Source organism: Pristiophorus japonicus, chromosome 9, assembly GCF_044704955.1.
Source record: "Pristiophorus japonicus isolate sPriJap1 chromosome 9, sPriJap1.hap1, whole genome shotgun sequence".
Taxonomy (NCBI): domain Eukaryota; kingdom Metazoa; phylum Chordata; class Chondrichthyes; family Pristiophoridae; genus Pristiophorus; species Pristiophorus japonicus.
In genome coordinates this window covers 118,841,862-118,857,634 of record NC_091985.1, presented here as the reverse complement: position 1 = coordinate 118,857,634, position 15,773 = coordinate 118,841,862, and the positions used below count along the sequence as shown (strand labels likewise).

The window sequence follows — 15,773 nt, the reverse complement described above, 5'->3', positions numbered from 1 at the left end:
AAACATCTCAAGGCGCTTCACAGGCGTGTTATCAAATAGCAAGCTCCATAAGTGGATATAGGACAGGTGAAAGAAGTGGGTTTTAAGGAGTGTCTTAAAGGAGAGAGGCGCAGAGGGACAGAGAGGCTTAGAGTGGAAATTCCAGAGCTTAGGGTCCAGTCAGCTGAAGGCACGACTGCCAATAACGGAGCGATTAAAATCGGGGGATGTGCACCTCATAACCTTGCTCTTGTCGTGTTGAGTCATATTCAGCTTTTTTTTAAACAAATGATATAAATTTAGAAAACAGCTTTAATAAGACATAAAAATGTTTTTTTTTAAAAAAGAGACCTTGTCTTCAAAATTATGAAACAGGTATAATCTTGGAGCAGACAGGCAGCTATAAATGTAGAACACATTCTGGCATCACCGAGGGCAGTGATAACCATAACATTGTCTGGGGGATCGCTGTATCTGACCCCCTCAACTCTGACCTGCAGCACACTTGCCTCTGGCACTCCATTCCTAATCTCTGCCGCTATGAGATGTTGACTAACGTGGGATTCTTTCTCATTTCTTGCTCTCCAGCAAAATACAAATAAAGACCCTTGTTTAAACAAAACTGGTATTGCTCCTAAAGTTTATTTTTCTTCCTCTTGCAGTAGGGAGGTTCCTGGCCATTATTTAAAAAAATGTATTGCCCAACAATGTCATGGAATCAAGAATTTATTGTGGGGAATTTCAGGCTCCAACCTGTGTCCCCTCACTGAGGGGGCAGTGTGTTGAGCATTCCAGAAAGTGACCCTCAAGAAATATATTGATTGTGGTCCTCAACTAGCACAGGCACGATGGGCCGAATGGCCTCCTTCTGTGTCGGAATTTTCTATGACTTAGGGTAGTTACCTCGCCAGTTTAGAACTGGACAGTACCATTTTGGGGTTTGCTGTCCAGTCATTTTCATAACCGGAAGAAGACAGTAAAAGTCCAGCTTCCAATCCTTGATTTTTTTTTTAAATGCCCCATGCTCATGCGACTGACTCTGCCCAAGCTGTACATTCATCCACAGCTCAACCAGGTCAAAGTGTTAGCTGAGGAAAACATGTTAGAAAGTCTAAAAAAAAACTTGCATTTATATAGCACCTTTCACGACCTAGCATGTCCCAAAGCGCTTTACAGCCAATGAAGTACTTTTGTTGTGTAGTCACTGTTGTAATGTAGGAAACACGGCAGCCAATTTGCGCCCACACAAGCTCCCACAAACAGCAATGTGATAATAACCAGATCATCTGTTTTAGTGATGTTGGGGGATAAATATGGGCCAGAACACCGGAGATAACTCCCCTGCTCTTCTTCAAAATAGTGCCATGGATCTTTTACATCTACCTAAGAGGGCAGACGGGACCTTGGTTTAACATCTCATCTGAAAGACATTTCACGGTTACTTCACAAACGTTTCTGATGACCATTTTCAAACTGTCAATAACTATGCCTTATTTCCTAAATTATTTTGTAATTTTTGTTCATTCTCACACTCAGAATACTAAGAATAGATACCGCATTGTACAAAGTAATAATTTAAAGATAATCTATGGAATCGTTTTTGAGAGGGTGAGAGTATTGTTATGGAATGAACGTCCCGGAACCTGTGAAAGAAATGAGTGCAGGTACAAACCATTGCTGCACGTAAATAATGACCAGATAATCTGTTTTAGTGGTGTTGATTGAGGGGGTGAATATCTGAACGAAAAAATGTGAGTCTTTCTGCGCATGCGCACTGTATGGGGACGGAACAAAAAGACCGTCCTACAACCACCAGAGCTACGCATGCGCACTCAATCCGCAATCCAGTCACAGATACGCAGTACGATATATGCAAAAGCCAGAAGTGAGGCCTGCTGAACCATGTTGCCAAGCCTGGAGCCTGAGCTGCTACCCTTGCTGCCTGCCGTGATATTGACAGGGGGGGGGGGGGGGGGGGGGGGGGGGCGGAAGAGGGATAAGGTCAGGAACTGGTTGCGGGGGTGGGGGGGGGGGAATGAGAGAAGAAGGACCTAACCCCCGAGGGTGAACTCTGTCTGTTCTCTGAAAGCAGTTGTGTTAGCACAGAGTTCTGGAGCCTGGCTGTTACAATGAATGGATCAAATTACACATTGCAAAGATCTTGGGGCTAGAATTTCCCCAGCCTAACGCACGCCTTAACGCAATTTTTACACGTTAAAAGTACTTTTTTGTTCCTAAAATGAAGTGCACAAAATTCCTCAAACTTTAAGAATGGTGTTTTCAAAATATCGCCAAAATGCATATCACCAATGTCCATTGCAAAAAAAAAATGCACTGCCTATGTTTGGCCATTCGGCGAACCCTTTTTGGGATGAAGAAAAAACACACGGGAGAAGCAGGCATTGCAGTCGGTAAGTAGGAAGACCTGCAAAAAAGTTAAAAGTTTTTATTTTTTAATTCTTTTGCAGCAATGACTTAGTTAAAAGGGTCTTGTAAATGTTTTGTGATTTTTTGCAATTTTTTTTGTTGTGATTTCTCCCCTCCTGTATTTTTGGCGTTGATAGGCCTCAGGCTAAAGTTGGTGAGATCGCGGTTTTTAACGCGAATCATCGTGCAACACCCTTTTTAACGACAAGTGTATTTTGTGGCTGAATTTACCCTTAAAAAATGACAACATTTTTATTCTTATTTATTCACTAAAATGACGTTATTTATCAAATAACAACAGTCTGGGGAATTTCTAGCCCTTGCTCATTCAGGCAAGATCTAATTACACATTCCAGACAAACTGCTGGGTGTGTCTTGTCCTCCAAGGAGAGCAATCAGAAATCTGGTCTTGTCATCCAGGGGGACCAATCAGAACTTTGGTGTTGCAAATAGTTAACAGCGTCAGTTTAACTCGGTCTCATCCGAAAGACGGCACCACTGACAGTGCAGAGCTCCTTCAGTACTGCACTGGGAATGTCACCCTGGATTTAGTGCACAAATCTCTTGAACCCACAACCTTCTGACTCAGAGGCGAGCATGCTACCAACTGAGCCACGGCTGACATCTTAAAGGGCGAGTTAGCCCTACCCTTGGCAAAAGATTAATGATAACACTGCCCTCGGAATCCATTTGCTACCTGTTAATGGAGCCATTTGGAGCAAAGGTGACTGGGTTTGTAGGAGCTCCACAGGTGCATCGTTCAACCGAGTTTCCAAGCAGATCAACCATGAGCAGTACACATACCATCCGTAGTTTACCCCTGCCTTCTCAACCATGGAAGACCAAGTGGAAGAAGGGAACTAAAATGATAGGGGAGGAGGGGGAAAGAGAGAAAGCACGTAGAAATTACAAATATTTATTTTTAATTCTGCTATAGATTGATTTAACAAAATTAAGACATAACAGCATTACATTTCAAAAGGCATCTTTGCTTGATAAATTACATCAAAAAATTTACCTGTCTCCATACATTGATAATTTGTCAAAGTATCCACCAAGTACATCGCAGTATTAGAGAAGTAGAAAAAAAATGAGCCATTGAATATAATAATTAAGCAGCAGAACTCTGCTGTTATTTCAGTCAACACATCGCCATGAGGTCATTTTAAGCCAGGGTTTCCAGGCTATTGATATATCCTATAATGGGGCAAAAATGTCAGTTTCATTAATATTAATCCAAATTCAACAAATGTCAGACTGCTTTAGCACAGTAGCAAAATGTCCAGACATATAGATGCACACACATTATACCGAAGAATTTGTGAAAAATGTAGTTTTGACAAATGCAACATATATTAAAAGAAAAATGAGTGGATAATGGCAACATATTTTTAGTTCCCAATACACAGACATATGGATATCTTGAATGCAATGTTCATAAAATTAACTCACCAACTTCTGACACAATTTCTATAATATGTCAATACCCTGATTCAAAATATTTTGTCATAAAACATACCACTCATCTCTCCGATTAGATCTATGGAATTCTCCAAGTCTGTTCTTTGCATTAACAGCAGCAAGCTGAAAATAAACTTCAGGCCATTGTAGGACAGTTCAGTTTACCGGTGTTGTAAATGGAAGCTTGTAAAATATCAGATATTCCAGTTTCCTTCTAAATTAGTACTTTTGTTTTACATTTAGAAAATGTTATCTGGTGAAATATTGTTAGTTACAATATAACTGATTGCAGTATTAGAAAAAGCAGCTCCCTCTTTGACACAGATTTCTCTAAATTACAGTTTAATTTAGCAGAATAAATCTAAAGCATATTGAAGCATAAATTGCAATATATTTTTTATGAAGAGCATTATGGATTCTATTATTATTTGCTTTTTTGAAGTGATTGTTTAATTTATTTGCAGGAATATCTACAATCTTATTGCTTCCAATCTATAAAATTATTAGTAAGTTTCAAGAAATATACTTTTAAAATTTATACAATCTAAACATCTGGTACATTCATTTGCTAACAATCTCTATAGCTGATGGTTAATAATTTATTAGGACTAAAAGGCATGATGGATATAAATAAGTATGTAGTGTCATAGAGCACAAACCACACCATCCATGTTACAGAATGCAAAAGGTATACAATTTACAATCTAGACAATACCCTGACTATTTATGTCCTTTTTAAAATATATATTTGTTAATTATTTGTGCTGTTATTTCAGTGTGGAAACACATACTGAAGTGCATGGTGCAAACAACACAAAAATCACTGGATTTGTTGCCCCTTCACCCCCCCTCCCCCTCGCTTTGTGTCGTTCCAGACATGTGAAGCTGCTAGAATGAGTCGTCCTTGCCGTGTCAGGACCGCTGCTAACTGGATTTTATTCGCCGTCGCAAGCAATTCCCCCAATTGCTCCCCCAAATGGCCAATTCCCCAGATCAATTACATTGCCAATGACAAACAACGTGTTGATTCTTCCTTTCACACAACAGACAATGGAGACTGGCACGAGGCAGCTCAGACCCAGCTGGTACTGCCACGCATGCATGATGGCGAGTCTTTGACCTAACAGCAGAAAGGTCACAGTTCCTCCTGACAATCCCAATGATGCTTAACCAAGTTTGGTCAGCTGCAAATCGCCGATAATTTTTATCATGTTAATTGCTGAAAAATTTGAGACACGGTGATGAAAGTCAAAAAGCTGGTGTCCATCGATGAGTATGCGGAATCGCTGGTATTCGCAGTGCATCTCGAGCTGTCAATCATGAAAATAAATAAATAGCCTTTGGTAAAGTGTGATTATCAAAACAACGTTTAAGATATGACACATTTATCCAGAATATTAAACACATAAAACATTAGCTCCTACTCATCGGAACAGCAGTAGGCCATTTAGCCCCTCGAGCCTGTTCCACCATTAAATGAGATCATGGCTGATCTGTGATCTAACTCCATTTACCCAGATCCCTTAATACCCCTGGTTAACTGAAATCTATCAATCCCAGATTTTAAATCAACAAGTGACCCAGCATCAACTGCAGTTTGTGGAAGAGATTTCCAAACTTCTATCGCCCTTTGCGTGTAGAAGTGTTTCCCAACTTCCCTCCTGAAAGGTTTGGCTCTACCTTTAAGGCTATGTCCCTGCTATTTTATTGCAGTATACTACCTATAACTGTAAAAAAATGCAAGTTCCCTTAACAGCACAGTGGATGAAAGCAATGACTATTGTGGCACTAAGCCATATAGACTAAGAACTTACCATGTTTGATGCCAGGTCTGATTTGCCTAGTCCATTGATGGCCCCTGCTCCTGATTGCTATCTAGTGACCCATACTGGAAAGTGCAGGTGTGTGGATACAGCGCGAGAGCAACATAGACAGAACAATGATGCTTTCCATGGTTGAATTGCCTAATACTGAGTGTCTAGGCTCACATGAACAATGGTCACTTGGGTGAGGTACCAGAGGCCTGCTAACATGGAAGGTGTTAATGTCTTTAAGGAATGGAGGCATGAAAGGTGGAAAAAAAACACAAGAATTGCTTCACATTCAATAATTGCCCCCAATTAAATATTGGGAAGACCAAGGCCACTATTTTCCATCCTCGCCACAAACTCTATTCCCTCGCCACTGACTACATCCCTCTCCCCAACTTCTGTCTGAGGCTGAACCACACTGTTCGCAACCTTGGTTTTCCCATATTTGATCCTGAAATGAGCTTTCGACTACATATCCGCAGCATAACTAAAACCACCAATTTCCACCTCCGTAACATCGCCTGTCTCCGCCCTTGCCTCAGCTCATCCGCTGCTGAAACCTTTGTTACCTCGAGACTTGACTATTCCAAGGCACTCCTGGCTGGCCTCCCATATTCTACCCTACATAAACTTGAGGTGATCCAAAACCCGGCTGCCCATGTCCTTACTCGCACCAAGTCCCGCTCACCCACCACCCCTGTGCTCGCTGACCTATATTGGCTACCGGTTAAGCAACGCTTCGATTGCAGGAAAGGGGTACTGAGGGAATGATCAGCCATGATCTTATTGAATGGTGGTGCAGGTTCGAAGGGCTGAATGGCCTACTCCTGCAACCTATTTTTTCTATGTTTCTATGATTTCAAAATTCTCCTTGTTTTCAAATCCCTCATGGCCTCACCCCTCCCCATCTCTGCAATCTCCTCCAGTCCCACAACGCCTCCCCCCCCCTCCCCCTCCCCCAGAGATATCGGCGCTCCTCAAATTCTGCCCTCTTGAGAGCATCCCTGATTATAATCGCTCAACCATTGGTGGCTGTGCCTTCTATTGCCTAGGCTCCAAGCTCTGGAACTTCCTGCCTAAACCTCTCCGCCTCTTTACCTCTCTTTCCTCCTTCAAGACGCTCCTTAAAACATGCCTCTTTGACCCAACATTTAGTCACGTGCCCTAATTTCTCCTTATGTGGTTTGGTGTCAACATTTTTGTCTCATAACACTCCTATGAAGCGCCTTGGAATGTTTTACTATGTTAAAGGAGCTATATAAATACAAGTTGTTGTTGTTGTTGTAATTATTACTTAAGTTTGAACATGCAGCAACATTTACAGTACAACTGAAGCAGTGTCACTTCACATCAATGCTAAAGGTGTAATGTAAATCCAAAGTCAGGGCATGGTGAAGTGGAGCGAGACTCCCTGGACAAGGAAAGCTGTTATTACATCTCCATAATAAATTCAACACTGCCTCCAGTGCGCCAGTGCAGCCTTCGGCCGCCTGAGGAAAAGAGTTTTCGAAGATCAGGCCCTCAAATCAGCCACCAAGCTCATGGCCTACAGGGCTGTTGTGATACCCGCCCTCCTGTATGGCTCAGAGACGTGGACCATATACAGTAGACTGTATTGCTGAAGAAATACCACCAACAATGTCTCTGCAAAATCCTGCAAATCCCCTGGGAGGACAGACAATGTTAGTGGCCTCGACCAGGCCAACATCCCCAGCATTGAAGCACTGACCACACTCGACCAGCTTCACTAGGCAGGCCACAGTGTTCGTATACCTGACACAAGACTCCCAAAGCAAGCGCTCTACTCAGAACTCCTACACGGCAGGCGAACCCAAGGTGGGCAGAGAAAACGTTTCAAGGACACCCTCAAAGCCTCCTTGATAAAGTGCAACATCCCCACGAACACCTGGGAGTCCCTGGCCAAAGACCACCCTAAGTGGAGGAAGTGCATCCGGGAGGGCGCTGAGCACCTCGAGTCTCATCGCCGAGAGTATGCAGAAACTAAGCACAGGCAGCAAAGGAGCGTGGGGCAAACCTGTCCCACCCACCCTTTCCTTCAACCACTGTCTGTCCCACCTGTGACAGAGACTGTAATTCCCGTATTGGACTGTCAGTCACCCAAGAACTAATTTTTAGAGTGGAAGCAAGTCTTCCTCGATTTCGAGGGCCTGTCTATGATAATGATGATAAATTATTACATAGAATGATATCGCACAGAAGGAGACCATTTGGCCCATCGTGCCTGTGTCGGCTGTTTGAAAATGCTATCCAATTAGTCCCACTCCCCTGCTCTTTCCACATAACCCAGCAAATTTTCCCCCTTCAAGTATTTATCCAATTCCCTTTTGAAAATTACTACTGAATCTGCTTCCACCGCCCTTTCAGGCAGTGCGTTCCAGATCACAACAACTCGGCATGTAAATGTTTTTTTCCTCATATCATCTCTGGTTATTTTGCCAATTACCTTAAATAATATGCCTGTATTATCCACTGCAAATGTGGAGTATGCGTCTTCAGTAATCTACTTCCAGACTATTTAACTGCTCAACGCATCACAGAAATATTTTGATCATTAGCTGCAAAGGTTGTTGCAACATTAGTTTGAGAATAACCGTACTTGCTCTCAAAATGTGGGTGACAGTTTCTCATTAGCTGATACTAACAAAGGGCAAACATTGGATCCCAGATAGGGCAGAGGATGCGAAAACCTTGGACTCATTTGTGAAACAACCAACTGCGGCAACAGGGTGACTTTAGGGTATTTCTGGCTGAATTAACTAAAATGGGCTAAATGGCTTCCATCATCCATGATGATCTTCTGCCCCAAGGATTAATTACAGCTGCATTGTATATGTGTCAAAATCTGACAGTCCAGGGTAACATAATTCACATTTTAAAAAACAAAACCTGTTACAAATTATTAACTTAAATGCACTAAATGAAACAATAGGTTAACCATACCATCCGAGTTATGTCTTGGCATTCAACAGTTAATACATGCTCTTTAATCCTTTCAGAAAGCATGTAGCCCACCTCTCTCATCTCCTCCCAAGTTGAGCACTGACTTTTGATTCCACATAATGTACAGCACAGAAACAGGCCATTCAGTCCACCTGGTCCATGCTGATGTTTATGTTCCACATGAGCCTCCTCCCACCCTACTTCATCTCACCCCATCAGCATAACCTTCTATTCCTTTCTCCCTCATGTGTTTTTCTACCTTCCCTTTAAATGCATCTATGCGATTCGCCTTAACTACTCCTTGTGGTATCAAATTCCACATTCTAACCATACGTGGAAAGAGGTGTCTCTTGAATTCCCTATTGGATTCATTAGTGACTATCTTATATTTATGGCTCCTAGTTTTGGATTCCCCACAAGTGGAAATATCTTCTCTATGTCTACCCTGTCAAACCCTTTGATAATCTTAAAGACCCCTATCAGGTCATGTCTCAGTCTTCATTTTTCTGGAGAGAAGAGCCCCAGCCTGTTCGATCTTTCCTGGTAGATACAACCGCTCAGTTCTGGTATCATCCTTGTGAATCGTTTTTGCAGCTTCTCAAGTGCTTCTATATCCTTTTTATAATATGCAGACCAAAACTGTGCACAGTACTCCAAGTGTGGTCTAACCAACGTATATGGTGGTATAACCAACATATATGGAGACCAGAATGGTGCACAGTACACCAAGTGTGGTCTAACCAATGTCTATGAAGACCAGAACTGTACACAATATTTCAAGTGTGTTTAACATAGCTACTCACCCTAAATGGTTGGTCTGGGATGAAGGGGAAGTAGGGGATGGGCGTTTCCTCTTCTCCCCATTCTCCAGAGACAAAAGCATTTCTGACGAACTGGTGATCGGGAAATCTCGCCTGGAGCTCAACGGCAACATCAGCTGGCGACACATCAGAGTCTCCGCAGCACAGACTGATTTCAAAGCTTCAACAGAAATGTCAAGAAAGCAAACTACAGTCAGGAAAAAAAGGTTCCTTAACCTATCAAAGCCTTTAAATGAAGTGAACTGTCTGTATCAACAACTTGCATTTACATACCACCTTGAAAGTAGTAAAACATCTCAAGGCACTTCACCAGAGCATTATCAAAGTTTGACACTGAGCGACATAAGAAGATATTAGGTCAGGTGACCAAAAGCTTAGTCAAAGAGGTAGGTTTTAAGGAGCGCCTTAAAGGAGTACAGAGAGGCAGAGAGGGAATTCCAGAGTTTAGGGCTGAACGCACTGCCGCCAATGGTGGAGCAATTAAAAATTGGGAATGCGCAAGAGGCCAGAATTGGAGGAACGTAGAGATCTGGGAGGGTTGTAGGAGGTTACAGAGATAGGGAAGGGCGAGACCTTGGAGGAATTTGGAAACAAGGATGAGAATTTTAAAATCGAGGCATTGCCGTATGAAAAGTGCAATATGCAGTGATATTTTAATCTACGATGAACAAAAGTGTTTAAAGCAACAAGTCAATGTAACCCACAGCCCAAGCACAGTATCACTGACATGACTCAGTATGTGCACTTATTGTAACAAATGTATTAATAGCATGCACCAGGATTGTTAAAGGTCAATTGGCAAAACTTGAATATTTCCCACCTACAACGCTGTTCTGCATTTTTGTTTACTTACATAACACTGCATGAACAGAATCGTTTTTGTAGATAATTCCTTTTCTGACTGCATATTTGCGATATATACACGAGATTAGACCCTAAACGTTTTAAATTCATGCGGTTAAATCAAACTGTTGGCAGTGGTTCCTTGCAGAAAACAACAGACTGAAACAAATTTGCACTTATTCAATAGAAAATGGAAACAGAACAATTTGTACTTGTTTGCAGAGTTGTGCAGAAATGTGTTTTTTCACTTGCCCTGTAACAGCCTCCGTTAGACACCAAGAGCTTTCCAAACCAGAATGACGATAAATATTCCTCAATCATTTCTCCAACATTAGGTCCGATAACACCTCTCTGAAAGTTATTCTCCAGAAGATCCTAAATCACATACTTTTAAACGGCTAAATTATGCAATATTCTGTTCTTTGGTAAGTAGCCTTGTTAAAATCTTTATTTTTCTACATTACATATTGAAAGTTGTATTAAATTGTCTCAGTTCACTGCAGATTATACAATAATAGTCATGAGTGATGATTTGGACACCCCTTTTGTGGGATGGAGGTGAACATGGTATTCAGGATTATTCCGATTTTGCCAACAATTCTACTTAAATTATTTTAGGGGAATTTGGCACTCATGAATATTAAACAGACATATTTATTGATCAGTACCTTGTAGGGTTGGGATCCACTATACCCATCACAATGATCTTCTTCCCCGGTTTCATTCCTCCTTTTATAGTACCACAAAAAGGAACAGTCTTAAAGAAAGTAAGGGATTGGTCCTTGTAAGTCTCACAGGAGAGCAGAATTGCACAGTATCAATCAGCAAGTACATGTAACTAGGAAATCTTAGGCAAACTACATTGATGAAGCTATAAATTGTAAAAAATATATATTTACCAAGCCTGGTATGTGTTCAGAGTGTGGGGAAGTCAGTGAGTTGTTCAGGTGCGGTCCGTCCACTATCTAAAACAAGAGTGGAAGATGATCAATCCCTTTAAATGCACGTTACTATTCAATGTTGCATTATGTCAATGTCCTGTAATTTACACACACACACACTTTGAGCGGAGATTGAAGGGTCGGGTGAGCGAGGTGTTGATGGGAAACAAACATGGATTCTGCACAATCTGGCATTTCTCCAGGGATTCAAAAAAATGTGCCTTTGATCAATATCACTTTAAAAAAAAACACACCGCGCTGAACTCGCGGGAAAATGGCATTATATCAATGGACAGTTCCCACCAAACTGGGGAGGGCACGCAATCAATTGGTGCAACAACAAGCTCCGGGTTTAAAGAGCATCAGAGCCCGAGCACTCCGGGAGCAGGAGGAGGGAGAGGCCCAGGTTGATCGCCAATCCCGGGATCCCAGAGCCGGAGTCAGTCCCGGAATCCCGGGATCCCAGAGCCGGAGTCAATCCCGGATTCCCGGGCTCCCAGAGCCGGAATTAGTCCCGGATTCCCGGGCTCCCAGAGCCGGAGTCGGTCCCGGATTCCCTCCCTCCCGGGGATACCCTGCAGCTCGAGGAAAGGAAGCGAGAGTTAATCTGCTGATGATGAATATTATGATTAATATTCCGCTGGTGATTTGATGCCTCGCCGCCCCCTTCCCGCCAGTGCACTTACGGTTCCGTCCCTCTTCGCTGCCATCTTGCACAGAGCCGGTGGGAGCTGCAGAAACTGGGCTGAGTTTGCAGGAGGAGGCGGGTCTGAGCCGAGCCGCGCCGCACCGCCCCCACTGGCCCGGGCTCCGCCTGCTCCCGGCGCTTGCTCCGCTCAGCTCAGCCCAGGCTGCGCTCTCCCAGGCACAATGCACAATGCCCGCCCCCCGGTGTTTGCACCGTCTCATGTCCACAATCCCGTTGCAGGATCCCGCTAAATCTTCCCGGATTTTTGTATAACTGGAGCACAAACCCAGAAATTGCAGCCCACATATCACACACAAGCGTGCAGAAACTGGGGTTGTTCTCCTTGGAGCAGAGAAGGTTAGGCGGAGATTTAACAGAGGTGTTCAAAATCATAAAGGGGTTTAACATAAGAACATAAGAAATAGGAACAGGAGTAGGCCATAAGGCCCATCGAGCCTGCTCCACCATTCAATAAGATCATGGCTGATCTGATCATGGACTCAGCTCCACTTCCCTGCCGGCTCCTCATAACCCCCTATTCACTTATCGTTTAAGAAACTGTCTATTTTTGTCTTAAATTTATTCAATGTTCCAGCATCCACAGCTCTCTCAGGCAGTGAATTACACAGATTTACAACCCTCTGAGAAGAAATTTCTCCTCATCTCAATGTTAAATGGGTGGCCCCTTATTCTAAGATCATTCCCTCTAGTTCTAGTCTCCTTTAGGGTTTGATAGAGTAAATAAGGAGAAACTATTTCCAGTGGCAGGAGGGAATTGGATGAATACTTGAAAAGGAATAATTAGCAGGGCTATGGGGAAAGAGCGTGGGGTGGGACTAATTGGATAGCTCTTTCAAAGAGCTGGCACAGGAAGGATGGGCCGGATGGCCTCATTCGGTGTTGTATGATCCTGTGGTGACACAGGATATAATAGCACCTTGCCACTAATCCTCGTAATCTTCCTTAGTGTGTCAGCTGTGACCGAGTTGGTAGCACGCTCGCCTCTGAGTTAGAAGGTCGTGGGTTCAGCAGCACATAATCCAGGTTGACACTCCAGTGCAGTACTGAAAGAGTGCTGCACTGTCTGAGATGCCATCTTTTGGATGGGACATTAAACCGAGGCCCCTTCTGCTCTCTCAAGTGGACATAAAAGATCTCACGGCCACTATTTGGAAGAAGAGCTAAGGAGTTACCCCCTGTGTCCTGATCAGTATTTAGCCCTCAACCAACATCACTAAAACAGATTGGTCATGAGTTCATTGCTGGTTGTGGGAGCTTGCTGTGTGCAAATTGCCTGCTCCGTTTCCGACATTACATCAGTACTTCAAAAGTACTCTCGCCTCTGAGTCAGAAGGTCGTGGCTGTAAACCGCTTTGGGACATCCTGATGTCGTGAAAGGCACCATATAAATGTAAGTTAGCTAGTTTGTTCTTTCTTTCTGATTTTGTATAACTCGAGCACAAATCTCAAACTAGGAATTACAGGAGACAATATATCAAACACAAATATTCACCATTATATTCGATAACCACCCAGGCATCATTCGATTATGGATGTTTTTGTTTTTAATATGCATTATTTTGATGTTAGTGATTTAAATGTGATTTTTTTTTTAGGAATGTCCTGTGGGAAATGTAAGCATGACAAATCTGTTTTTAACTTTGTCTGTTTTAATCGAGATCGATGACTTATACAAATAGGTCAGCACTGTCATTGTGCACAGTGTTAAACAACGCACAATTGCTTTACAAAACAAACTCCGTTAATGTGATTTAATCTGTATAACTAGGTGATTAATCTAATAGGCTGTACAGATATTAACTCTCCATCTGTCTAAATTTGCCAATCCACAAAACAAGAGATAATGATGTGTGTTACTATTTCTGTGCATAATATGAAAGCTGGTCTAATGATGTTATGGCTAAAAATAGTAAAGGATGTGCAATATTTAACTGGAGTCAAAGACCCAATACCCAAAATTAAAATTCCTGGTAATTTAAACACTAAGATAGTTTATATTCTACAATTTTACATAAAGCTGTATTGCTTCATCAAAATCTTTCTTTCCTATATATAAAATAAAAACCATACACTGCATATTGGCAATGCTGTCTCTGGTACTGAATTGGTTCCAGAAAGTAGATATGTTGGATCTCAAAATGCGAGTGGTTTGGACGAGGAGATGGCCTGTTTTTACCAGCATAAGAGTTTTAAAAGATAGAAAAATAAAATGTTATCAATAATTTTTATATTAAAAACCCTGTAAGTTTATTTTTACCCTATTAAAACATATTGGGGGGGAACATTCAGGTCAGAGACTTCCTTCGGATGAACGCCTCCGACCCGAAAAATCTTTGCGAAAATACCTGGTGGTCCCGGAGGCCTTCATTCTCTGTACCTACGAAAATGCTGGAGTCACGTGGGTCTGGACCACCAATCACTAGGTAGTATTCTCATTGATAATGGGAACTCCGTTTTTACAAGTACCCATTACTATCAATGAGAAAACCCTCCTAAAACAAGAAACACAACATAATAAATTAAAAAACACCTCACATATTTAAAATTAATTGAAATTAAAGTTAAATATATATTTTTTGGAATTTTTTTTAATGTGTTTTAATAAGGTTTGAAATAAACTTACCTTAATGGACAGGGTTTTTAACATAAAAATGTATGAATAAATTTAAATTTTATATGTTTTAAAATTTTTACACTGGTAAAAGTAAGCTATGCGTCTGCTTTTATCAGACGTAAAAGTTTGAAGGACATTCGCTGGGCATAAGTTGGACAAATAGCCCAATCTCTCTCACGCGAATGTCCTTCTCCCAGGGATGCGGAGGATCTGTCAAGTGAAATCTTGACAGATTAGAAAAACTGGTTTTCGGCACATGCGCATCGTGCCCCGAAAACCGGCTTTTGCGAGGCCTCGATGGGCCCTTACTCACCTGGCAAGGCTGGAATTTTCGGCACAATAAAAAAAAACACTTTTTTTTGTCTCCAATTCAATTACATCATGATAAAGGATGAAACTGAGTACTGTAAGCAACGAGTAAGTGTGACCTTAGCTCCTTTTAATAAGACTCCAGAGTTCAATATACAGTGCTCCCAAGGGATGCAGGGATCCCCTGGGACTCCAACAGGTCGGCCCTCTGGTGGTGGTATGATACAGGTTGCCAACATCACTCCCTCGTAAAGTCAATAGTACACTTATTTACAGGGCGAGACGATCTGGGGCTTTTCGCTCCCTTGTTGATCGTCTCGGTACAAATGCAGTTGTGGGTGAGTTGGTTAGTTCTTCACAGGGTTGCTGGGCAGCCGGCTTCGCCGGGCTGCTGGGGATGGTGAGTTCGGCTTCGTGGTCAACCGTGATGTTGGTTGCCACTTGTGTGTGTGTTGGAGGATCGAAGTTGGTGGTGTCCTCTTCGGGTTGCTCGTAGCAATTTGATTTGGTCCAATCTGCACGTTAGTCCATTGACCAGTTTGACCTGAAACACTCTACTCCCTTCTTTGGCTATGACCGTGCCAGCGAGCCATTTGGGACCATGTCCATAATTGAGTAAAAACACAGGATCGTGGACCTCAATATCGCTTAACAAATTTGCGCGATCATGGTACATGCTTTGTTGATACCGCCTGCCCTTGATGTGATCATAGAGATCAGGGTGGACAAGAGAGAGCCTTGTTTTGAGAGCCCTTTTCATGAGCAGCTCAGCTGGGGGAACCCTGGTGAGCGAGTGGGGTCTGGTGCGGTAGCTGAGTAGAACTCGGGACAGTCGGGTCTGCAGGGAGCCTTCCGACACGTGTTTCAAGCTTTGCTTGATGGTCTGAACTGCCAGTT

At 42.5% G+C, this 15,773-nt stretch overlaps 1 protein-coding gene across 2 annotated transcripts; it reads right to left on the bottom strand.

Annotated features, from left to right (window-relative positions):
- Positions 1–3,312: 3,312 nt before the first annotated feature.
- On the bottom strand, positions 3,313–11,995 carry LOC139272677 (galectin-related protein-like). Of its 2 annotated transcripts, none has more exons than XM_070888761.1 (5): positions 11,931–11,995; positions 11,203–11,268; positions 10,972–11,060; positions 9,443–9,620; positions 3,313–5,177 (listed from the first exon to the last, which is right to left on the bottom strand). In XM_070888761.1, exons 1-5 carry the CDS (start codon positions 11,952–11,954, stop codon positions 5,034–5,036), a joined length of 501 nt encoding a protein of 166 aa, XP_070744862.1. In that variant the 5' UTR covers positions 11,955–11,995; the 3' UTR covers positions 3,313–5,033. The 2 variants fall into 2 exon arrangements, with proteins under 2 accessions (XP_070744862.1, XP_070744861.1); XM_070888760.1 differs by lacking the exon at positions 11,931–11,995 and adding an exon at positions 11,365–11,686.
- Between the last annotated feature and the right edge of the window lie 3,778 nt (positions 11,996–15,773).